This window comes from Passer montanus, unplaced genomic scaffold, assembly GCF_014805655.1.
Source record: "Passer montanus isolate IOZ18808 unplaced genomic scaffold, ASM1480565v1 scaffold101, whole genome shotgun sequence".
NCBI lineage: Eukaryota > Metazoa > Chordata > Aves > Passeriformes > Passeridae > Passer > Passer montanus.
The window spans coordinates 1,271,435-1,294,662 of record NW_024356616.1 but is presented as its reverse complement, the minus strand read 5'-3'; the positions used below and the strand labels follow the sequence as shown (position 1 = coordinate 1,294,662).

At 53.0% G+C, this 23,228-nt stretch overlaps 1 protein-coding gene across 1 annotated transcript; it reads left to right on the top strand.

Annotated features, from left to right (window-relative positions):
- The first annotated feature begins 5,318 nt into the window (after positions 1-5,318).
- SFRP1 (secreted frizzled related protein 1) lies at positions 5,319-19,793 on the top strand. Its single transcript, XM_039716753.1, has 3 exons — positions 5,319-5,883; positions 10,872-10,949; positions 16,267-19,793. The coding sequence occupies exons 1-3, from the start codon at positions 5,349-5,351 to the stop codon at positions 16,587-16,589; spliced, it is 936 nt and encodes a 311-aa protein (XP_039572687.1). The 5' UTR covers positions 5,319-5,348; the 3' UTR covers positions 16,590-19,793.
- The last annotated feature ends 3,435 nt before the right edge of the window (positions 19,794-23,228 follow it).

The following is a 23,228-nucleotide window of genomic DNA, read 5'->3' as shown; positions in this document are numbered from 1 at the left end:
CAGCTGCCCAGATGCTTATTGTGCATGGCACAATGAGCCATGGTGGGGCCCGCAGCTCCTGCTGCTCCTCACCCCAGCCACTGCCATGCTTGGTAGAACACCAATCCCCACCATTTTTTTTTTTCCCTGCTGCAGGGAAGGCTCCAGTGCAGTCCGTCGTGTGGGCTGTGTTCCATGCTCCCTGGTGCCAGGGAAAAGGGCTGTTGTTTTTTGTGTACTTGGAGCTGTGCCTTGTTTCCATTCTGCTTTTCTTTCCCCGTACCTGTGCAGCAAACCCAAGCCCTGCCAGCCCTGCCTTTCCCCTCTTGGTGAGAGCCCTTGGTGCTGGGGGGACCCAGCCTGCAGGCAGCCAGGGCTCTGGTCAGCGCTGAGGAGCTGCTTGTGGCCCATGCCAGGCCACAAGAATGCCTTTCACTGCACATAGGTAAGGTCAGATCAGCTGGCCTTGATGCTGAGGATCTGCCTGGGGCTTCTTGTGTGTCCAACAGCATCTAGATGTCAGTGCTGCATGTGCAGGTGCAGATCTGTGTGTGTGCCACATGCACACCTGCATCAGCTGGCCACCACCTCTGCACACAGGCTCCAGGCTGAGTACCAGAGCAGGAGGAAAAGTTGAGAGAGGGAGCATGGCAGGAGGAGCTGTTTGTTCAGTCAATGATTTACCAGATGTGTACACTGTACTAAAGACTTGTAAACATACTTTAATGGCCAGCTGTAAATCCAGGCAGTAGCAGGGCCAGCTTCATCTCCATCAGATGTGTCTTAAGAACAGCACAGGAAGGGCTGTGAATCACTTTGTTGCAGGCTCTGTCAGCTCTGCAATTATGCATGTAAATCAAAGAACCAATGTCCTCAGGTCAGAATTATTGGAGTGACATGAAAGGTTTCATGGCCAGCAGCTTCTCCTTTGCTGGGTTCCCTGCAGTCTTCCCCAGAGGGCATCTCCAGAACGTTGGGTTTCCGTCCCAGTGCCCCAAGTGCGTGGCTGTGTTTTCACTGACTATGCTGGAAGTCTCTTTTGTTAATCACTGAAGCACAGCGTCATTAGTGAGAAGTGCAGAGTGTACACAAAGAGGAACTTGCCAAATTACTAATAAGCAGAAACTCCATCCATCTTAATGAGACAGGGTTAAGAAAATAGCAACCTAGAATATACACAATGGAGCCTTTCCAATCTGCTTATTTACTCCTGTTAGAAAGTAGTTCTGAACTCCATCTCTGGTCCAGCCTGGAGACTGCCACATCGTTTCCAAACCACAGGTATCTTATGATCTTGCAAATCATTTAGCATGAGAAGGATAAATAAATAAGTGGACAAATGGCTCAAAAAAAAATTAGAGGGAAGCGGGCAGATAGGATTGCTGAAGAGCAAGAAGCATGAGGAGATGTTTCCTCATGGTGGGCTGGTCTCCTGTTCCCTTCCTTTGGGGTCCTCACAAAAGCAGCTGAGGGTCCCCATGCTCTCAGGGAGCACAGGGCCACTTTTGGGCTGAGCCTTCCATCAGGCCAGCCCAGCAGTGTGATTTATACCTCCCCAGTGACTTCCAGCACTTCCCCAGGTTACTCTGGCAACCCAGAAGGGGTGTGCACCCACACAAACGTGCCTGCACACCTGTGCTCCCCAGCCACATTTTTCTTTTGTTGGGTAAGGAATGACTTGCAGTGCCTTTCACGCGTGCAGCTTGGCTGCTGCTGTTTTATTGAACACCAGCACTTGCTCTATGTTATTCAGGCAAACTTTATATGTGCCACAGACCCTCTCAGCAGCCTGCACCTGGTCCAGGGCAAAGCTGAGCCTTGTGGAGAAGAATGTGCTGTAATGCAGCAAGTTATTATAGGATAAATATTTATAAGCCCCTGTAAACATTTGCCATCGGTTCCCTCCTGGGACTAGGGGCAGACGGTCAAGAGTTTCACCAGTGCTGAAGGCATTAGCTCTTGTAGTCCTTTATATGTTAGCTAGTAAATCTGTTGTTGGTCACGTATAGTTATAGCATTTATTGGTGCTAATTTCACACAAACAGGAGACATCAGCTGCAATTGTTGCGTGCCTTGATCCTGGCCCAGCTTTTGGTGAAGGTGTCTCCTGCAGCCCCAGGGGCACTGGGCACCTGGCTGAGGCATCAGACAGCTGCAAAAACTCCCTGTGCAGATTCCCTTATCATGGGGTGAAGGAGTGCTCCTGGCTGCATCAGTGTTACTGGAGTCTTGGAGCAATCTGCTGAAAAAAACAGAAAACAACCATGGCAAAACCAACATCCTGCTCGGGCACTGACCCTGGCAGGAGCTATCAGCTCTCGGTGGGCTGAGGGTGGTCTAACCTGAAGCAAATATTCCCTGGGGGTGTCCAGGAGCTGTCCTGCTGCAGGGGTGGCATGGTGGGCACTCCAGGTAGGGACAGGGTAGGTGGGCTGCCTCTGCTGGTGCATCCCATCTGCCCCCAGAGAGGGGCACCAAGGGACAGTGTGAGCCTTGGGACAGGGACTGTGGCGATCCTGGCCCTGGGTTTGTTCATCTCCCCCGTCACTGCTGCCTCTGCTGGGGCTGAGATGGGGCTAATGCAGTGGTGGGAAACTGGAGAAGAAATGCCAGGGCAGGCAAGGCCGTGACTCCTCCATGCCCTCAAGTGCAGGCGTAAAACAATGAGCCCTGGGCAATGAGCGCTTGTTGCATGGGAGTCTTTGGGGGCTCCACTTTGCTGCTCATGCACGAAAGCCAGTCATTTGGCAAAAATCAGCTCAGTTAGCAGGCTTTGTTCATAAAGAGCCAGGGCCTGAATGGACTCGGGGCTAATATATTCTATTATCCCATGCCTGCCTGTTTCCCCAGGGCAGCATGCAGGGAAAGGCGCATTCCAGCACCAGGTGGCCAGGGCAGAGTGTGCCCAGTGTGGGCAGGGAGGGTGGGACAGGTGGGAGAACCTCTGCCAGCAGCACGGGGACGTGTCCCCTGCCACCTGCCCTGTCACCACCCAGCACACACGTGGAGCAGGGTGGGATGCAGAGCTGTAGATGAGGGCAGAGTGCCTGGTCCTGCAGGCTGCTGGGATGAACAATGGAGCCAGAAATAGGCACGGTTAATTGGGCTGGGCTTTTCACGGGGCAGGAGAGGTCTTGGGACAGCCAGAATGGTGTGTGGTGCAAAGCGCCTCGTTATTCAGTAAGAAAATGTTAGCCCCTGTGGGAAAGGCAGCAATAAATGGCTATGACATTAGAGACAAGGCAGAGATTTAAGGAGCAGTGGGCTACATAATTATGAAGGGAAATGGCTGCACAGGCTTCACTCAGAAAAGTTCCTGTGCAGTCTGGAAGAGATGTGTTGGAAGAGCAGCCCTTCATGGGCAGCTGCTTTCTAAGAGGTCTTATATCATGTATTAAGCAATTTATTGGCCTAGACCAGAGTTGGCATTTTCATTTGGTTTAGGTTTTTTCCTCATTCTCCCTGGTTTCTTATATTCTTTTTTTAAATAAAAAATGGTTTGCCAGCAATTGTATTTGCTGGTCAATTGTATTTCAGTTTAAAATTTACTCTTGATTTCCCATTCAGGCTCTGTTGTCATGAATGTGGATGTCAGCCACAGGAGAGAGAAGGGAGCCAGCAAAGTCCTTCCCTGAGCCAAGTTCAGGAACTGTCCAGACCATGCATGTGGTCAGATTTAGCAGCCAAGGCATGCTGAACTGTAGCTTGGCTCGAGAGCTGTGAACTGTGGCAGGCTCAGCAGCTACTGCTCAGCTGTCAGGGCTGCAGTGCCACCCACAAATCAGTGTGGGATGCTCCAGGACACATGTCCCTGGGGTGACCCTGACAGGACTTTTCCTGGTGCCATGTGGTAAACGCTGACCTGCACATGACTGGAACCCTGATTGTTGTTTTGTTGCAGTGTTACTGCTGTTTCCTTTGGAGAGCTCTCCAACTTTTGAACAAGAGCTTCCCAAGATCCACCGTGCCTGCCTGTGATATTCCTGTTGCATGCCTCATGCTGGAACAGAAGGATCAGAGCAGTGCCAAAGTCAAACACCCCCATTGCTGCTCTGCAAACAGAGAGGCTCTGAGACTTTCTATGATCTTGCTATGGCAGATGAAGAGGCACTGGCACAGTTTGGTTCCCAACCAGAGACTTGTGCCCGTGGATGTAACACCTGGGTGCAAATCAGGATGTCTGGATAAATCCTTCAGCAGATCAGTGCCCTGTTTCACATTGCACAAAAAAGTGGGACACAGCACTATTTTCTAAATCCTCAAAATGAGCTGTTTCAGCGTTTCTAAACTAGTTTTGGTAAAAGCAGATTCTATACTGTCAGAATTTCTCAAGGAACGAGAAATCCATTTTGCAGCTGTTTCTTGGTACAAGCAGTGATCAGTGCTTTGCCATCATTTCCTGAGCCCAAGTCTCCATCCAGCTGCCTCTTTTGCTCCGGGTCCCCTGTTTACCGCTAAATTCTTCACTTCATTAGTGGCGCTAACTGGCTGCTCTGTTCTGCTGGCCCTCAGGTGAAAGTGCCTCTTTCAGGCTTCCAGGCTGCAGAGCCTCTTCCATTTGCCTCTCAATGAGGTGTAGTTCCTGTTGTAAGTGGTACAAGTTGTTCCAGCAGCAGGCAGGGGAGCCTTGGAGGATTCCGGACCGAGCGAGCTCAGTGCCCTGCAGGCACTCCGGGGCAGAGCTGCTCCATGGCCAGATGTGCACAAGCACCGAGAGAGCCTCTCCTGCCTGGCCTGCACCAGGGGCACCCTGCTCTGCCCCGAGGCAGCCGCGGGAGCCGTGCGGGCACCCGGGCAGCGCCCGGCTCCATCCTCCGCGCACCCAGCTCCTGCCAGCAAGGTAAGGGTGCCGAGGGGCCGCTGCTGCTGGAGGAACGGGGAATGCAGCTCCTGCTCCTCCGGCACATCTGGAGCAGGGTGCCCTTTACAGATCAGGACCCTTCTCCTGGTTTTTTTTTTTTTTTTTTTCCCTTTCTTTCTTTCAATATCATGGTTTCTGTTGGAATTTGCCAACTAGGAAATGAGTTCCGCACAGGTCCAGTACAGGCTCACAGAAATATCTGCAACTTTGAACAGGAGCGCCGGGACATCCCGGGCCAGCCCGGCTTCGGAGACCGGGAACGGCCCCGGGGGGTTCGGGCCGCGGTGCTCCGGGGGGGGGTGGTCTCTGGGTACCCCCGAGCTGCCCCGGCTCCACGCCGAGCGGGCCCTCAGCCGCTGCAGTTGGGGCCGAGCCGTGCCGAGCCGAGCGGAACCGGGCCGGGCAGGCCTTCAACCGGTGCAGGTAGCGCTGGGCCGAGCCGGGCCGAGCCGGGCCGGGCCGGGCAGGCCCTCGGTGCTGTCGGGGCCGCCGTCGGCGGGGGGCGGCGATGGGCAGCGTGAGGGGGCCCGGCGGGGCCGCCCTGCGTGCCTTGCTGTCGGTGGCCGCCGGGCTGCTGGCCTGCGGCGTGGCCAGCGAGTACGACTATGTCAGCTACCAGTCAGACCTGGGCCCTTACCCTGGCGGGCGCTTCTACGCCAAACCCCACCAGTGCGTGGCCATCCCCGCCGACCTGCGGCTTTGCCACAGCGTGGGCTACGACAAGATGGTGCTGCCCAACCTGCTGGACCACGAGACCATGGCCGAGGTGAAGCACCAGGCGAGCAGCTGGGTGCCGCTGCTCAACAAGAATTGCCACATGGGCACCCAGGTGTTCCTCTGCTCCCTCTTTGCCCCCGTCTGCCTGGACCGGCCCGTCTACCCCTGCCGCTGGCTCTGCGAGGCCGTGCGCGACTCCTGCGAGCCTGTCATGCAGTTCTTTGGCTTCTTCTGGCCAGAGATGCTCAAGTGTGACCAGTTTCCCCAGGATGACGTCTGCATTGCCATGACAGCTCCCAATGCCACCGAGGTCTCCAGGCCCAAAGGTAAGGCGTGCTGCAGCCTTGCTGCTGGCACTCCTCCCTGAGCTGACAGGGCAGGTGCTGGCCCAGGAGGGGACTGAAGGGGTTCTTGTGGCAGGAGGAGGCTCACCTGAACTCTTCTTGGCAGCAGGAAGAGTTCAAGTGTCTGTGTTTCCTGTCCCAAAGAAGGTGGGATGCCCTGCCAGCTCCTCATCCCTATCCCGGAGCCTTGGGACAGGCTTGGAGCACGGTGGGGTTGTGCCTGTTCTGACCCCTGCACATGCACTGGGGCTGGGCTCCAGCCCTGATGGACCAAGGCGTGACCCTCTGTCCTCAGATACTGCACTGACCTGGTTCTGCTCCCCAGCCAGACTCCTGCAGGGCTGCCCTGGGCAGCAGGATTTGTGTGGTCTCCACAGCAGAAAGTGCTGGCTGGCTGGAACCAGCAGTGACGGCAGTACTGGCTGGGTCCCCCATGTCCAGTGCAGTCCTAGAACAAGAGGCTGGGCAGCTGGTGGCTGGTCGTGCAGTGGAGATCCAGCCTTGCCCTCAGGTGGGCTGTGGGCTGGAGAAGGGAGCAAGGAACCTGCCCAGAAACAACTAGGGAAAGTGAATGTGGTTCGTGTTTGTTTCCATTGCATGCAGCACGTTTCTGTGGTGCCAGACTGGCTTGTTCAAGTTGCAGTGAGTGCAGCTTGTTGCTGGAAACTTGAAAATAAATAAATACCCTGGTGTCACTTCGGTGTTTGCTATTGGAGCACTGTGGAAGGCTGGCAGGAGGAGTGTTTGTAGAGGGAGATGGCAGGGGACTCTAAGAGAGCTTTTTGGGCAGCAGGTCATCATTGAAGGGAATTGTCACTCCTGATTCCACGGGGGCGTAGTGCCAGTGCTCGGAGGGGAGGGGGCTGAGTGGTTTTTGTGGCTTCTGTGTTGTGTCAGAGCTCGTCTGCAGGGACGTCTGCCCTTTGCAGTTACCTGTACGGACAAAAGCTGTATGTGGTGCTCGACTGGGAGGGGTAACCCAGCCTGTGGGGACTGTGCAGTGTCATCCTGCCCATTTGAAAGGACTCATACTTCAGAGAGCCCCTCTGATAGAGGACAGGAGCAGAGTGCATCCTGCACTGAGGGCTCTCAGGAGCTGTGTGGGGACAGTGCAGAGCAGTGGCACGGTGACTGTGGCATGGCAGGCACAGGGGACACCCAGGCTCAGTACCCAGAGGAGCTGTACTCAGGATCCCATGTCACATCTCGGTGACATCCAGAATGTGAAGTTTGTTCCAGTGCCAGGGGGAACTGGGAGCCTGAGCTCTGGCTGATCCCCTTGCCAGGGACCAGCCTCTCCCTGCAGGGATGGCAGCACAGCCATACTGTCCTCCTTGTCATGGCTTGCCCTTCCTGATGTGACTGCTGGAGAAACCTTGTTGTTTTCCAGGAATGCTCTAATTTAATATGTCTTATGTGAACCTGGACCCTTGGTCAAGACCGCGGCCGTGTTCCGTGTTGCAGGTACAAAGGTTGCTTTTATTTCCCCAGGGACTTGCAGCCAAGCTTGCTCCTGGGACAGCTGGGTCTGAGCTGCCCCTTCCAGGCTCTGAAACAGAGTCTGAGCTGTGTGCAGATCATTCATTTTACAGACATTAATGAGCCAGGACTTAGGAACAGTCTTCTAAATGAGCAGCATCTGCCAGGTTTTCCACTGAGCAGTTTAACGACTTTCTCTTCACCTTTTGGACCTGTCTTGAAGGCAGCAGTAGGGTGGGACACTGCTGCTTTCTTGTGGTGCCTCAAACAGTTTGGAGTGAAAAAAAAGCAAACTCCAAGTGAATTGCAGCCACTGGTGTGGTGTGGCCAGCACTGCTGATGTCCTGCATGCCACAGAGGCTCTGTTAGTGGCCCATGAGGCACTGGCATTGCTTCAGCTCTGGTACTGCCGCCTCCTGCAGATGTCGAGTCATCCTGGGTGACCTGCAGCTCTGTCCTTGTCCCTGTGCTGGCTGGGTACTTGTCTGCCTGGGTTGTGCACCCTGTCCATGGTTTGTCTGTGTTTTCTGTCAGCACCAGCCCCTGGAGTCCCTTTGCTCTTGGTTGTGTTTCCTGTTGATTCAAAGAGGGTCAGAACCAAGCAGTGTCCCCCCTTTTCTCCTGGTACTAATAAGAACAAACCCTTTCAGTTTTTTTCCCCCATTAACACCTTGAAATTGGAATTTGTTTCTGCCTCTCAAAGAGCTGACCTGCTGAATTCCTTTCTCCTTAAGCACAGGCAGTAAAGCCTGCAGGCCCACAGGATGCATCAGGGGAGTTGCAGATTAATACAGCATTACACATTCCTTCTCTTGCCCCTGGAGTAAGCTGGCTCTGCAGCCAGGCATTGGAAAATGGTCAGCAGGGAACAAGTGAGCTGGAGGCAGGCTGAGATTGTGCTTGGAGCTGAGCTGTCAGCTGCAGCAGATGGGCCCCAGCCAGCCTGCAGTGGGCCCCCAGGGTGGGCTGGGGATGTCTGCTCTAGTGCCTCAGCAGTCTTTGGATTGCAGTTTTGGGGGAGCTGTGGCTCCACAGAACAGCAGTTTTCCTGGGGCACAGAGCTGTGCAGGAGCTGGCTGGGCCCCATTTGTGTTCCTGACTGAAGTGTGATGTGGTGATCCAGAGCAGAGGACAATTTTTCTTCCCATTGACAGGGGACAGTGTCTCCAGTAGCTGTGAAAGGGCTGCAGGAGGCAGGAGTGGAGGATGGGCTGATTTACACTGGATATAAGGAGGAAGTTTTTACAGTGAGGGTTGTAAAACACCGGCACAGATTATCTACAAACATGGTGGGTGCCCCGTCCTTGGAAATGTTCATGGTCAGGTTTGGTGGGACTCTGAGCAACCTGATCAAGGTTATTGATTAGGGCAGGGGGACTGTGTGTAAGTGAGGCTGCTGCCTGTGGAAGGGGCTATCCAGGGGCTCCCAGGTCCAGCCCTCAGGCTGGCTGTTGGCTCTGGGCAGCAAGGCAGGGGTCTCTGCCACCTTGGGTGTGTTACAGCCTCCTGTGGGGCTGCTGGAGCACAGCTAGAACAAAGCCTGTATTTGCACCAGGGAACAATGAGTCTTGTTTTCCATTTTTGTTTGCTTTTTTTTTTTTCTATTTTAATTGATTGGCTGGAAAACTCACAGAGTGGATGCAGTGGTGGCTTTCATGTTTGTCTGGCTGGTGTAGGCTTGGCTTGGCCAGCCTCCTCGTGTGCACTTTGGCTGCTGAGGCAGATTGAAGTGCTTGGCATGGCAGGTACCCCTGCTTGTTCCTGACAGTGGTGCCCAGCACAGTGATGTACTCCTGGCTCTGCAGCAGATGGAGGGCTGGGCCTGTGTCACCTTCCTACGAGAATAAGAAGGCCATGAGCACAGTAAATGTGCAGCCAGGAAAGAAATATTGTAGCTATGGATGTCATCATGTCTCCAAAGGCTGGCTTCTGCCTGTGTCACTGAGTGAGATGGTGATAGTGGCATTGCGTGTTAGGGTTCTGGAAGAAGAGGTGATGGACAGAAGTACAGAGAGTGTGGGGCTCTGGAGGTGGATGTTGGTGCTGTGAGGGCTGACTTGTGACTTGCACACAGGAGCGAGCAGAAGGCCAGTTGCTCTGCATGTGTGATTAATAAAGTCATGGTGCACGTCCCCAGGAATCAGCGTTTGGCACAGAAGGGATTTGGGGGTGGCAACAGGGGAAGAACAAGCCACAGAAAATGAATGTCTGGCCTGAATCCCCATGGGGCATCTGTGGCTGGGGAGACATGACACTATGGTCGTGGCTGTGCCTCCCTCACCAGCTGTGCTGGCTCTGCACCCCTCGTTCTGAGACACCTCTCTGCTTTTTCTGTCCAGCTATACTGTGGATTTGCTGGCCTGGCTGAGGGCTGGAAGGCCATGAGTGCTCTGTTTACATGCAGGGACTGGCAGATGTTTTGCTGCAGTGTTGTCCCTGAGAATAACTCCCTTGTGTGGGAAGAGCCCTCCGTCTTGCTGGACCAGGAACAAGCAGCATCTCCCAGCTCAATAAATTCATCTGCCAGTAGCTCAAGTCTACGTCTGTGCCGCTGGGTGGTCTGCTCCAACTGCAGATGGGGACTTGGAAACAGATTCTTATTCTCTGGTGAAGTGAGATTTCCTCCCAGGACAGATCCCAGTGAAATCCCCTGGGCTGGCATTTCCCAGGAGGCAGATGTTGACCACGGCCAGCAGAGGTGACTCTGCTCTGCTGGAGCCATGAGGCTGCCCTGGGCTCAAAACAAAAGAGAGGGTGACCACTCTTGGTGGTGGCAGCATCCACAAGAGCTGTGCTGCTCCACTCCCAACCAGTGCTGCTCTGGCACAAAGCAGGAGGGAGGGGAGCCAGAGGCTCCCTGAGCCCTGCCTGGGCAGTCTGTGGCGTGGTCCCCAGTGCTGAGGGGAACACTCAGCTGAACTGGGCTGTCCTGGTCCTGAACCCCTTGCCTGGCACCAGGGTGGCACCTTGGCACTTGTGCCATCTCTGGGCAGCATCCTCCTGCTGTGCTGGGGTTTGGGCATTGTGTGCCTGCCTTGGCATGCAGTGAGGAGGCAATGTCAGCAGGCTATGGGCCGTGCCCCTTGGCAGGCGTCTTCCCTCAGCTGAGTCCCTGGCCCTGACAACTCCTTCCTTTGCCAGTGCTGTCCTTTTGCTCTTAGCAGCTGCCTGTGCCTGGCCTTGGGGCCACTGACAGCATTGGAGTGGGGCTGCCTGTGGCCAGTGCTGCCCTGTAAGGTGGTGGATGGTTCCTTACACCCAGCAGGGTGTTGTCCCACACTCCTGGGAGCTGTGACAGGGTGTATGGGTCCCCCTCGAGGGTGACACTGACAGCAAGGGTGTTGTCCCACACTCCTGGGAGCTGTGACAGGGTGCATGGACATGGATCCCCCCTCGAGGGTGACACTGACAGCGTGGGCAGTCTGGCTCTGTGCTGCTTCTGCTGGCTTCTCACCACCTCTCAACTGTCTTCATTTCTTTTCTGTTGCCAGGAACGACCGTGTGTCCCCCGTGTGACAATGAGATGAAGTCAGAGGCCATTGTGGAGCACCTGTGTGCCAGCGAGTTTGGTAAGAAGGAGCACTCCAGGCACGGGGAGGCTTCCCAGCTGGTCGGGGGCAGCGTGACCCCTCTGTGCCTAGACTGGAGCTGCCACATTTCCCTGCCCGTGGTGGTGCTGCTGTGTCCTGCAGTCTGTCCCCAAGGCTGGGCACGTGTGCCTCTAGATGTCACTGTGGGCATGCAGAGGTGGACCTTGGTAAAAAATGCAAAGCTACTCGAAGGCTTTGTCCTAAATGAGTGAGTGAGTGAGACAATCAGTGGTAAACTGAACTTCAGTTAGAAAAAAAGATTATCACAAGGAAATATATTAGCTTTCTCATATCAAACCCAGAATTAAGTGGTTTTGACATCCTTGCTGGTGTGTGTAACTTTCCTGGAAGATTATTAAAGGCATATTGAACAAGGTGTGCATTCCTGGGGGATTAGCACTTGAATGTGCCCTGTACTGGAGCGTGCTTATGCAAACCCAAACCTGCTCTGCATGCTGGTGTGCTACCCTTTCTGCTGGAAATGAATTCTCAACTGTCCTGCAGATTTGGTATGCCAGAAGTCTTTAAGTTCAGCACAGCCTTTTTCCAACAGGGAAAAGCACCAAGAGGAACACCCATGTAATAGTTTCCCAGGAATGTGCATACTTCTGGCTTGGCTGGGGAATGGAAGCAGACATTCAGTGCTTGGCCTGGCTGGGGAGTGGGAGGTGCTGAGTGCTCAGAGCTGGGTGCTCAGAGCTCTGTTCTGAGCCAGGGGCTGGGGCTTTCATCCCAGAGAGGGAGTGAGGGGCACTGGCCAGTGGCAGCAGGGGAGATCTGGTGCTGGTGGGTCACTGTCCCCTTGCCAGAGGTGTGCAGGGAGTGAGCTGAGGGGGTGTCCTGCTGGTAGGAGAGTGCTGGGAAGGGAAATACAAACTCAGCTGCCTGCTTGTCATCAGCTTCTGCTGCTGAATATCCTCCCGTGCTCTGGACAGTTATACAGCAGGGAGCAGAGGCCAAAGCAGAGGAATTCCCTGCCTTGGGACAGTGACTTACCCACAGTGTTACTACTGGGAAAGACAGTGGTGACAGTGTCCAAAGGATGGAATTATTTCCTGGCAGATGTGGCCCATCTGTAGCCAGCTGGGGAGCAGGAACAGGGGATAGGATGCAATAAAGATCCTGCCTGTGCCCTGTGAGGGAAGGCAGTGCAGGATGGGAAGGATCCATCTGTCTCAGCAGAGGGAGTGGCTAGTGGAGGAGGCATCACCTTCAGGAAGTTTTCCCAAAGCACAGTGTATGGTCCTTGGATCTTTGTTTAGTCTTGGGGGGTTACTGTCATGGGGTGATTTCTCAAGGAAAGCTGTTTATCTGGCACTATTATAAACTCCCAAACCTTCAGACTGAGGTTTCTCATGCACGTCCACCAAGGTAAACACTGGCAGCTGACAGGTTACAGAGCCTCATCAAAGCCAGACATGTACAATAAATGTTTAAACTAGCATGTGCTGCATGGGGCAGCTGTTGGTAGGTCTTGCACTTATTCCCACTGTGTAGTTTTCTCTTACATCCCAGCAGCTTGGTACAGAAGAGAGGTGAGGACCACTTTGCCCCCCACAGATGTGTGGCTGTGCCAGTTAGGAAGTGGCTGTGGAGCAGCCCTGGTGTTGTTGGCCTAGAGCACAGTGCAGGAAGAGAGCTGCAGTGAGCTGTGAACACAAACTGTGAAGACAAGGCAGGAGAGGATCTTGGACAAGATGCTGGGGGCAGGAGACTGCCAGCCTTGTGGTCCATCTCAGCTCTGGGTTTGCCTTTGTTTGAGCAGGGATCAATGTGGGCTCCAGGATGCAGCTTTTAGGGCAGCTTTGGGGTGGATGTCAGTGAGGGGTGCCAGCACCCTGGCCTGAGCACAGAGCAGCACAGGGGGCTGGATCAGGCCCGTGGGGATAACTGCAGTGTAGATTTAGGGTAGTGCTGGTGTGCTGAGGGAGCAATGGCAGCAAGAGGAAGCACGAGATCAGCCTCCAGTGCCCCCAGAGCCGCCTCCCCCAGCTGCCCTGGGCTGCAGCCAGCGCTTGTTTCTTACTCCAGGAGTTCATTCCACGCTCTGTTTCTCTTAGTGATTTTATTTATTGTTTCTGCCCTTTCTCCGGGGTCTGGGGGATCCTGCTGAACAGGCTCTGTGGCACTGGGGACTGCAGAACAATCAATACATGCTGTTTATTTTTTCTCTGTGACTGACAGGTCCTTGCCTGCAGCCTTCTCCTGTTACAGCCCTAATGTGTCTTCTGGCAGGTTTCTTCCTTCTCAGTGATTGCTAAAGGAAGGAAAAATGAGGCTGAAGGAACAGTGGAGCTTTCCCTTCTCTCACATTCCCTTTCCTGCACATGAGGTGCTGGAGTGGGGCCCCTGCCTGTGCAGGAGAACAGCAGAGACAGCATCCTAGTCCTGAAAAAGGGGTGGAGGTGCCAGTGGGGAGCAGGAATGATGCGTGGTAGTGGTTTGTGAGCAGGGCACAGGGCTCTGCCCTCAGCTGGTGACTACCCCAGTACAGTGCTGTCCTTGGAGAAGGTTGTGCTGGAATGTTTTTGTGTCCAATGAAAGTAAATGGTGAGAAGGGCTTGTGGGTGGCATGTCAGTCCTGCAGCCCTCTGGGGCTGCTGTGGCATGCAAAGTGGCAGGGGCTGGTGCTGCCAGCAGTGCCACAGCTGGTGCTGAAGCAGCCTGTGGTCACAGGGCAGCTGCTGGGCTGGAAAGGTGGCACTTGCTCCTGCTGTGGGTGACTGTCCTGGGGTCAGCTCCTGCCTGGCAGCCACAGCTGAGGATTGAGTCTGTCTGAGCAAGGGTGTCCTGGGCTCTCAGGGGTGATTCTGGCCCTTCTCTTGGTGCTGAGACAGGTTTGGTGTGGCATGGGGGGAGTGGAAAAGCCAAGGTTCCCAGTGAGGAAGCTGTGTGCTTTGGCAGCTCCCCTGACCCCTGGAGCCAAGACTCAAAGCATCCTGCTCCAGCCTTTTGCCTGCTGCAGCAGCATTCCCAGGGCTGGGGATTCACCAGGAAAGCTGCTGCAGCACCCCCTTCAAGTGCCATGTTCTGGGAAAGCCAGAAGCTGGAGACTGCCTCCCACTGCGTGGTGGGATGAGCACTGGAATGAGGGTACCCTCAGACACCCCTTTTCTGCTATTCCTGGGATGTGCCAAAGCTGTGTCTGGCCTGCCACTATGGAACCCAGCTTTCACACCTGGGAGTCTCACCTGGAGTGTGGGTTGGGACTTAGGGAATGTGGCCCAATTAAGTGAACAAGGGGAGTTTGGGGGAGCCAGAGGAATGGGGGCTGAGCAGAGATCATCATGCTTGTGTGACTGCTCAGCCTGCAGCACCCAAGGCAGGTAAAGCTTGCTGGTCCATGAGCCTGTGTTTACCTGGGCAGCACCTCAGGCTCTTGCTGCTCTCAAGGACATTGCTGCTGGGAAGAACAGAGCCTGACACAACTATTTGCACCCCTGGTCAGCCTCCTCCTTCATCCCCCTTGGCGCTATCCCATCTTGGCTCTGTGTGCTGCTCTGCACGAGCGAGGTTTGGATGAGGGTTTGGTTTGCATCTGGATTTGTGGCTCCCCTGGGCAGCTCCCATGAACCTGCATTGCTGGCTCACAAGCTGCTGTGTGCAGGGGAGGGAGCAGCTGTGAGCTCCCACAGAGCAGGGTTACCAGGCCTTCTTTGTCTTCCATGCTGGATCATACTTGGAGTAGATCAGCACCTCCACTAGCTGGCAGATCCTTCTCTTCCTCTGGCAGAAAGGATCAAATTTTGCAGTGATCTCAGCAAAGCATTTTGCAGAAGTCTCTTATTGTGTTGTTGTAATGGTGTTTTAGCATCCCTCCTGCCCTGGCCACCTCTGTGCTTAGTGCAAGGGCTCTGGTCAGCATGAGTAAAGGAAGTGAGGCTGATTTTGAGGGGGCTACTGCTGCCCAGTTGGTGTCATGGAACTTAGAGCTGCTTGAAAACTACTGACTTCATTTTTCAGATTTGTTACAAACTGATCTGGTTCAGCATCTTTAGCTCCTTAAAACTTGAGTTTCTTTAGCTCCTGAATTTGGAAAACAGATGGAATGAAAATTTCACTTAGGTTTCCAGTCCTAGATTACTTTTTTATACGACAGCAGTGTAACATGGCAGGGCTCTTGGCAGACCTGAGGGATGTTTTTGGCACAGGGGCAGACAAACACCATTGCCCCTGTTGCCAGGGTAGTGGCTGGGAGCATGAGGGTGACACTGAGTCTCTGCTGCCTGCTCAGGATTGTCATGGTGCTGTCCTGCTGTGTCTGGAACAGTGAGCAGTGCTCCTGTCCAGGAAGCAACACGTGTTCACTGCTGCACATTCCAGCACAACAGGACTTCAAGGAATGATGCTGTGAGGACCCATCTCCCTGCCAGAGCCAGAGGTTCTTGTGGACTGCCTGCAACTGCCCTGAGACTCTAATGAGAAGGGACAGCAGCCAACCAATCACCTCTCTGAGCACTAGTTATCTGCAGCTCTGAAGTAAACTCCCAAATGATGAAAATATGTTAGCAATTTTGGTCCATATGTGCTTTTCCCCCAAAATGAGGCAGAGCCAAATGGCACTGAAATGATGTTTTAATGTACAACACATTTTCATCATTTTTCCCATGTATGCAAAATTCCTCTTCATGGTCATTGTAAAAAAAACTTTTTTTTTGGAATGGGGGGTATTGTGATTAACTCAGGAAAATGCTGAACCCAAAGAGGGGAAAGTATTTTCCATGGCAGTCGTAGCAGACCAACTTCCCTTGTCCCAGGGAAGAATGAGTGCATGCTGGGATCTCCACAGCTCTGATTCAGGGACATCCAGTGCTTGCAAACTTGTTTCACAGGCACCCGAGGGCCGGTGTGACTGCAAACAAATGCTTGAAAAGCCAAATTGACCTTTTAAATGATCCTTTCAAGAGTCTCTCCATGCCTCTAGAGCAGGGAAGTCACCTAATTTACTCAGTTAACATTTGTGCTTGGCAGCTGAACAAGTCCCCTCTCTCATGGAAAGCTCTGGGTGCTTTGCTGCAGGAAGGGGAACAAAGATGTCAGTGTTTTACCTTGGTGCTCTCCTGGGTATGGGGCAGCTCCACCCGAGGCTATGAGTGGCATGGCCAGGGTGATGCCAGGGAGCAGGAGGATTCAGGAGCAGAGTAGGGAGAAGGGGGATGCAGGAGTGGGGCAGGGCACTGTGTGTCTGCAGTGGGACAGGGCATTGCTGCTCCCTCAGCCTCACTTAGCAGGGGCTTTGTGCCAGTGAAGGCTGCTCAGGAGGTTTGGTTTTCCCCCCTCCCATCTTGTTTTGCAGCTCTTAAGATGACCATCAAGGAAGTGAAGAAGGAGAACGGGGACAAGATGATCATTCCACGGAAGAGGAAGGCACTGAAGCTGGGGCCCATCCGCAAGAAGAACCTGAAGAAGCTGGTGCTGTTCCTAAAAAACGGGGCAGACTGTCCCTGCCATCAGCTGGACAACCTCAGCCACTACTTCCTCATCATGGGCCGCCAGGTGAAGACTCAGTACCTGTTGACAGCTATCTACAAGTGGGACAAGAAGAACAAAGAGTTCAAGAAGTTCATGAAGAAGATGAAGTCCCCCGACTGCCCGACGTTTCCGTCCGTGTTCAAGTGACGTGCTGGGCGGCGGCAGAGCCGCGCCCTGGACCTGCCCCGGCGGGCACGGCCTCGCTGCTCTGCAGCAGGGGTGCTGGAGCCCAGCCCTGCTGCTCCTCAGAGCTCCCTCAGCATCCTCAGCCCTCCCACATCCTCGGTCTGATGGCCTGGGCGCGGTCGCTGAGGTCACTCACCATTTCCGTCTGTGCAGCCATTGAAATAGCAGCTGTCAGGTAAAGAGGGCGAGCACAGGGCTGTGAGGTGATGGTAAGAGGAAGGAGTTCTTCTTTCTTCAAGTTTCTTGCAGAAAGGACCCTCGTCACCACGTCACTCCCGTCTTCATGGCTGCAGGATTGCCCTGAATTCCTGTATGAGCCAGAGCTGGCTGATTAGACACAGATCCTATCTTCATGATCAAAGTTAATAAATGAGTAGTGGAGAACCCATTACAACCTCTGATAAGGATTCCTAATAGCTAATTGCCCTCACTGTAAAAATATCCCATTATAGTCTTAACCTGCTTAGTTTAAGCCTTAACCCTGGTTCCTTGTGGTGCCTTGTTGGGCTGGAGCCCTCTCTCACCAGCATCTTTGTGCTGTGTCCCTGGGTGCCTGCCTTGGCACCTGCTGTGCCAGCTGAGCCCCTTTGCCCAGTGCTGCACCCAGGCAGCCTTTGAGTCTCTGCACTGTGCCCAGTGTGTTGTGCACTGGCATGGGGAGCAGGGGCAGAGGGGGCTCTGCCCACACCTGTGCCTTTGGCCTCGTGCAGGCCCCTGTCTCAGCAGTGCCCAGCTGAGATCCCTCCCTGCCTGTGGCAGTTCCTGTGCACAGGTGGCCTGAGCTGCTGGTGCCCAGACCTGGCACTCCATTTTAAGCCCAAGCACAGGTTCAGCTGCTGGCCTGCCTGGGGCTTTGGCTGGGTGGAGCCCATGGCCAGCTTCTCCAGCCTGTGTCACTCCCTCACTTTACCAGTGATGTTTTTATAGTTCTTTTAGGCTGCTGGCAAAGTACCAGAGTGCAGAAGGCCAAGGACTTTTCCCTGTGGAGCACCACAGGGAATGTATGGTCTCTGTCTTCCCCTCTTTGCTGTGGGACCCATCAGTCTGGGGTTTTGTCTGTTTGATCTATGACAACTTGGCTCTCTATCATTATGTCTTTTTTGCCCTAATTGAAATGTCATGTTTGTATGATTTCAAATAGTTTATGAAAGACAAAGAATGTTTTACACAAATGATTACATTTATCGACCAAGCTGAAATTCATTATTCTGTTAATTGGACTAGTTCTCTTTTTCATAGACCCATACCACTCTGTATTCATTATCCTTCCTCCTTCCATTCAGTATTCTCATCCATCACCAATGCTCTGAGAGAATGAATATCTGATGTCTGAGATAATCCTGTTGTATCACAGTTAAGTGAAATAACAAATCCTCATTTCTGAGGTTTGAACCAAACCCCCTCAAAACTGGTGCATTAATTATTCCTTAGCTTGGGAGTGGTGCTTATTTCCCACATGGGGACAGAGCCGTGGACTTGGTTGTAGAAGAATTCCATTAACAAGCCAAGTACTCTGAGGAATGATGTTTCACAGCTAACAGAGAGATGGATTTAGGATGTGAACTTTGTAGAGTCCCCTTAGGTTGTCTTAGAGCACCATTTGTAGTAGTGTTGTTTCTTTATTGCAAAATTAATCATTGTAGATAATGTGCTTTATTAGTGAAGTAAAGAAATAAATAAACCATGGGCTTTAACATCACAGATTGGTGAGGTGAAATGATGGAGAGGGCTGACAAATCCAGCCGTGTGGGGAATGGAGTCAGGACACGATGAGCTGGAAGTGTGGTTCTCTGTGAGTGCCCACAGTGCCCCTAAAAGCCCCACTGGGACAGGGCAGGACCCTCTGTCACCTTCCTGAGCACAGCACAGCAGAGGGAGTGCTGCTGCTGCTAAAATTGCCAAATTAATCCATTAAATACGATTCCCCCCACCTCCATTTTTATCAAGAGATGCTGTTTCCTGACTCCTTTGTGGAGTCACCATCCCTGGAATGCCTCAAGAAATGACCAGATGTGGTGGTGTTCATCCAAGGGCTGGACTCAATGATCTTGGAGCTCTTTTCCAACCTTATTTTTTGCATGGTTCTGTGATTGCTTGCTCACTGAAGCAGCAGCAGTGCCCTTCCTGGGAAGCTCCTGCTGCTTCAGCCAGCCCTGGCTGCAGCTGGCAGTGGTTTTAATCCAAGTGATCCTTTACCCACCTCTTGGGTGAGGATCTGCTGAGAAATTGCTGCAGCCCCAGCTGGGTCTTTAGTGCAGGGGAAGCTTTAAGGGGTAAGGGACAAGTTCTCCCTGCAGGGGAAGCTTTAAGAGCTTGGGGTGAGGGACAAGTTCTCCCTGCTGTGCACTTGGCTGAGACATTGGCTGCAGCAGTGTGGTCACCACAGGACCAGGTAAGGTCAGTGCTGAGGAGCTGCTGCTTGGGGTCTCCTGTTCCCAGCTCAGAGCTGGTGCCTGGGCTCAATCTGGCTCTGCTTTTTGTGTCCCTGCATTCCACTGCTGGTTTGTCTGTGGTCATTGAGCAAAGGGAGAGCATCAGGTCGGTTTGAAGAGATGCAGGAAGCCAGGCGTGGTTGCTGAAAATTTACAGAATCAATTCTTTTCCTGGCAACTCCTGAAGGATTTTTTGGTCATGTAAAAAGTGAGACTTGCAGTTCAACTGCATGTGGGTGCCTTTGGTGTCTTTAGATTTCCTGTACTGCTCTCCAACAAGAAAAGTTTATTAAAACCTGGAGAAAGTTTATTAAAACTATGGAGAAAGTACCCAAGATCCTGGGTTGTGCTTGTGTGGAGCCATGTGGAGCAAAGAGATGTTTACTGACATGAGAAAGCACAAAAGTCTCCTGAAATCAGGCACCATGTGTCTGGTGTAGTGTTCCCAGAGCAGAGATGGGTGTTTGTGCAGTTCATGGACACACTTTGCATTTTAAAATGTCGGATGCTGATTGTTACAATGAGTTCTGGTTTAAGTTACAAGCATGTGTGTAAGTGCTCAGTCATACTTTGTGCTGGGAGACACCCCCAGTTTTGCCCTGCTGAGGGCTGTGGGGTGTCTGTGGGACAGTGATGTGCCACTCTGGGACTCTCAGGCTTGCTACAGCCTGGGCTTGTCTGAACTATGAACCTTAAACCCTAAAATAAAATATCATCCTTTTGTGACTCAGTCTATCCTCCCAATAATGTTTATCTTCTTTGCTCCAGCATTCCTTCTGTTCAGTTCCACCTGTCTGGCCTCCAGTTTGTACTTCAGTTACTGATTAAATACAGTTTTCTTTCATGCTGTACAAAAATTCATCTTCCACCCCTCAGCTGATTTTCTTACATTGCTGGCAGTCTGTGTTCTGCTTTGCTGCTGGGAAGATCAGCTGAGCAGCTGGGGGGGTTTGTCCTGGAGAAGAGAGGACACCAGCGTGGTGTGGAACTCTCTGAGTGCTGTGCAGGATGAGGGGGTGATGCCCTGCAGCTGTGCCAGGCTGAAGCTGGCTCATCCCTGGCTCACAGGCAGCAGGGCTGGGCTCACCAGCTAAACATCTGCCAGCTGGAGCTGGGTTTGCTTTAATCAGCTGTTCATAAACAGGCAGCCCAGGTGTGCAGTGAGTGTAGCACAAATAACTGAAAAATAACGGAGTAAGAGTGGAAATAACGAGCTCCTTCCCTTGGAGTTGCCTTGGCTGCTCTCACTGCTCCGTGTGGGGCAGGGGAAGCAGGGGATGGACCCCTGAGCTCCTTGAGGCTGTGGGTGGACCCAGCAGTGAGTGGCTGAACATGCAAGATCTCAGCTGAAACATTCTCTAAGCCACAGTGCAACTCTCCTTTCCCCAGCCTTGCAGAGAAATGCTCTGCTGTGTGTCAGAGGCTGCTCCTGCTTTCTCACTGTGTCGTGCTGGCTGACCCCTGAGCAGGACACACACACCCCCCTAATTAAAGCCACCCTCCACCCCAGGGCCAGGGCTGTGTGTGGAAACTGCTGCTCCCTGGCGCAGAGGTTCTTTTTTCCATCCCAGCCAGGCTCTGCATGCCACAGTGGCACCAAGGAGAAAGAGCTCCCTCAGCCCCAGAGAGGAAAAGCATCTTCCAGGGTCTAGGGAGTGCTTTTAAAACCCCTGTTTTCCAAAGGAACAGACATTTTTTTATTGCTGTTTCTTCCCCAGTGATCCCATCTGAGCCTGTTGGCTAAACAACTTTGGGCAGTCTACTTGGTGTCCAAGCCATGCTTGAATGTCTTCCTTGGAAGGGGAGTGGGGCAGGCTGGCAGCTCCTCTGCTCCTGGGAGCTTCTCCCTGCAGCCAGCCCCACATGCAGGGTCTAGGAGCTCTGCAGCACACTCCCCAAAGCCAAACCCCATCCTGGAGAGCCTCGAGGAGGGCGGGAGTGCGGGTCAACCTGTCAGGGTGGCCTCACAGCCTTGGAACAAACGAGGGCTTTGTTTCAAGCACTTCCCATCAAGGCTGAAATCTCCTCTGGGGCAGCAGTCTGCCACGAGAATGTTGCCTGCACGGCAGGAGCAGGGTGTGCTGTGCCCCTGCTGCTGGCAGAGAGCCTGGCAGCACCAGGGGAGCCCTGGCTCTGTCTGCTCCCGGCACATCAGAGTGATGAATCTGTCTCCACTTGCCAGTGTGAGGGCACGGGCACGCTGCAGCACAGCGGGCTCCTCTCACAGCCTGCCAAGATCCCCAGAGCCACGAGCAGTCAGCAAACAGTCCTTCTTTTCTGAAGAAATGTGCTGGGATGGGGAGCTCACTGCTGTCTGGAGCGTTTTTCCTTTAGAGACAACCAGGAGATATTTGCCAGGCCGTTCTGGGGAGGGGAGGAGGGAAGCCAGGGCATGGCTGGAGGGATCTGGACCTGGTGCAGTCAGTGCAGAATTCTCTGGGATCCAGCTCTCTGCTCTTGTTCTCCTGCAGGAACAGCCCCACGGGGCTGCCACCAAAACTGCTCTTTTTCTTTAGTCCAGGCTGGGGCCCACTGTGCTATTGGCAGCCTATAATTAATAACCTAATCACTGCCCTCAATCTGACTTTCTCCAAACTCTTGAGTTACTGGTGTGGCTGAGAGGCTAATTAACTGGGAGGTGTGGCATTGTACATGAATAAATTATGGCCCCAGGAGGATGGTGGAGTGTGAGTATCTCTGCTTGGAAAGAAATGAGGAGATCAGGGCATTTACCTTGGGCAGGCTGATGTGTGTGTGTGTGCAGCCTCTCCTGAAAATAACAAACTGCAGCCCCTTGAGACAGATGTGACATCTTTAGCTTGGTCATCCTCAGGTGGGGGTGAGCACACCCAGGCCAGACAGCCTCCCCAGCTCCTGTACAGCAAAGGAAAATCTGGATTTGGAGAAGATGGAGCTATTTGTGGAAGCTCTGAGGTGATTTAACACGTGTGAGGCCATGTGTTTTCTTGCAGGGCTCGTGGAGCAGCGATGGCAGCACTGGCCTGGCCAAACTGATGGTGCTGGCTGGCACGTTCAGCCTTGCATGTTAAATGGTCTTCAATAAAATGTTGGTATCAGGCTAAATTTCTCTCAAAGTCCAGCTCCTGGATTAACACTTGCCATGAGCTGAGGCGTGACAATGTGTGACACCACATAAATGATTAAACACTCTCCTGCACAGCTGAATCTCTGCAGCCCCAACTGCCTGCTCCCAGAGTGTTTGCAATTGCTTCACCATTTCATAGGCTTTCATTCGTCCTAAATGTTTATTTAATAATCCTGGAAGACCTTTTAAGCTTCCTGGGCTTAATGTTTGCTAAACACCCTGTCACTTCCACTTGTATTGATAATTCCAGCCCCTGTGCTCTGTGCTAACACAGCCTCAGGAGCCAGTGCAGCCCAGCGGGGTCCGTGGGAGCTGAGGTGGGTTTTGTCAGCTGGATCATCTTGCCCTTGCACTGCCTCAGCCCCTGTGCTCTCCATGGGCCCTGGCAGTATTAGTTTCACAAATTCATTTTCCTGCACAAAAGCTTTTGGTTACTTTGGAATTAGGGACTGTTTAGAGTTCATTGTTTTCCCCAGCTGCCTTGTTTTGCTGTAATGCTGAGACGCCTGGGCTACAGGAACCTAATCCCCCTCCTCCTCCTCCAGCAGCCCTGCTCTGTGAAAATCTGTTCTCTGCTTAAGTGCAAATTGTTGATGGGAGATAGCAGCGGGTCTTTCTGCTTCCATTTAATGTGTCAGCAGAGAAAGACATCTGCTTGCAATTATGGGCATGGCCTTGCTGAAGGATTGGCCTGGTAGATTTTATAAGGTAATAGGAAATCTTTATCCATTCATAATTCCTGGTGTCAAAGAAAGGAATATGTTTCATTTAAATTTTTCGTCTTTTATTTTACAAAATCACAGGCTAAAACATGAGATTGATATCAAGAGTGAGTCCTGGGTTTCCCATGCAAAAGGCTCTGAGCAGGCAAGGGCCAGTCTGGGGAGCAAGTGGGCTCTGCTGCTGGTCCTTGGCTGCCCTCTGCCCCATGCCCACAGAGGCAAATCATTTTGGAAATTATTTGCTGTTGGCTTTGCAGCGTGACCTGAAACAGGAAAATTGTCTCCAGTGCAGTGCCCAGAGCATTGGAATCTCTTGGATGGGGTGAGTGGCTGCAGAGGA

What these genes read in the sequence shown, in the direction of transcription:
- SFRP1 (XM_039716753.1), top strand. Translation starts at nt 5,349, where the DNA reads ATGGGCAGCGTGAGGGGGCCCGGCGGGGCCGCCCTGCGTGCCTTGCTG. An exon ending in CGAGGTCTCCAGGCCCAAAG is followed by an intron (nt 5,884 to 10,871) that starts GTAAGGCGTGCT and finishes TTCTGTTGCCAG; the next exon opens with GAACGACCGTGTGTCCCCCG. An exon ending in CCTGTGTGCCAGCGAGTTTG is followed by an intron (nt 10,950 to 16,266) that starts GTAAGAAGGAGC and finishes CTTGTTTTGCAG; the next exon opens with CTCTTAAGATGACCATCAAG.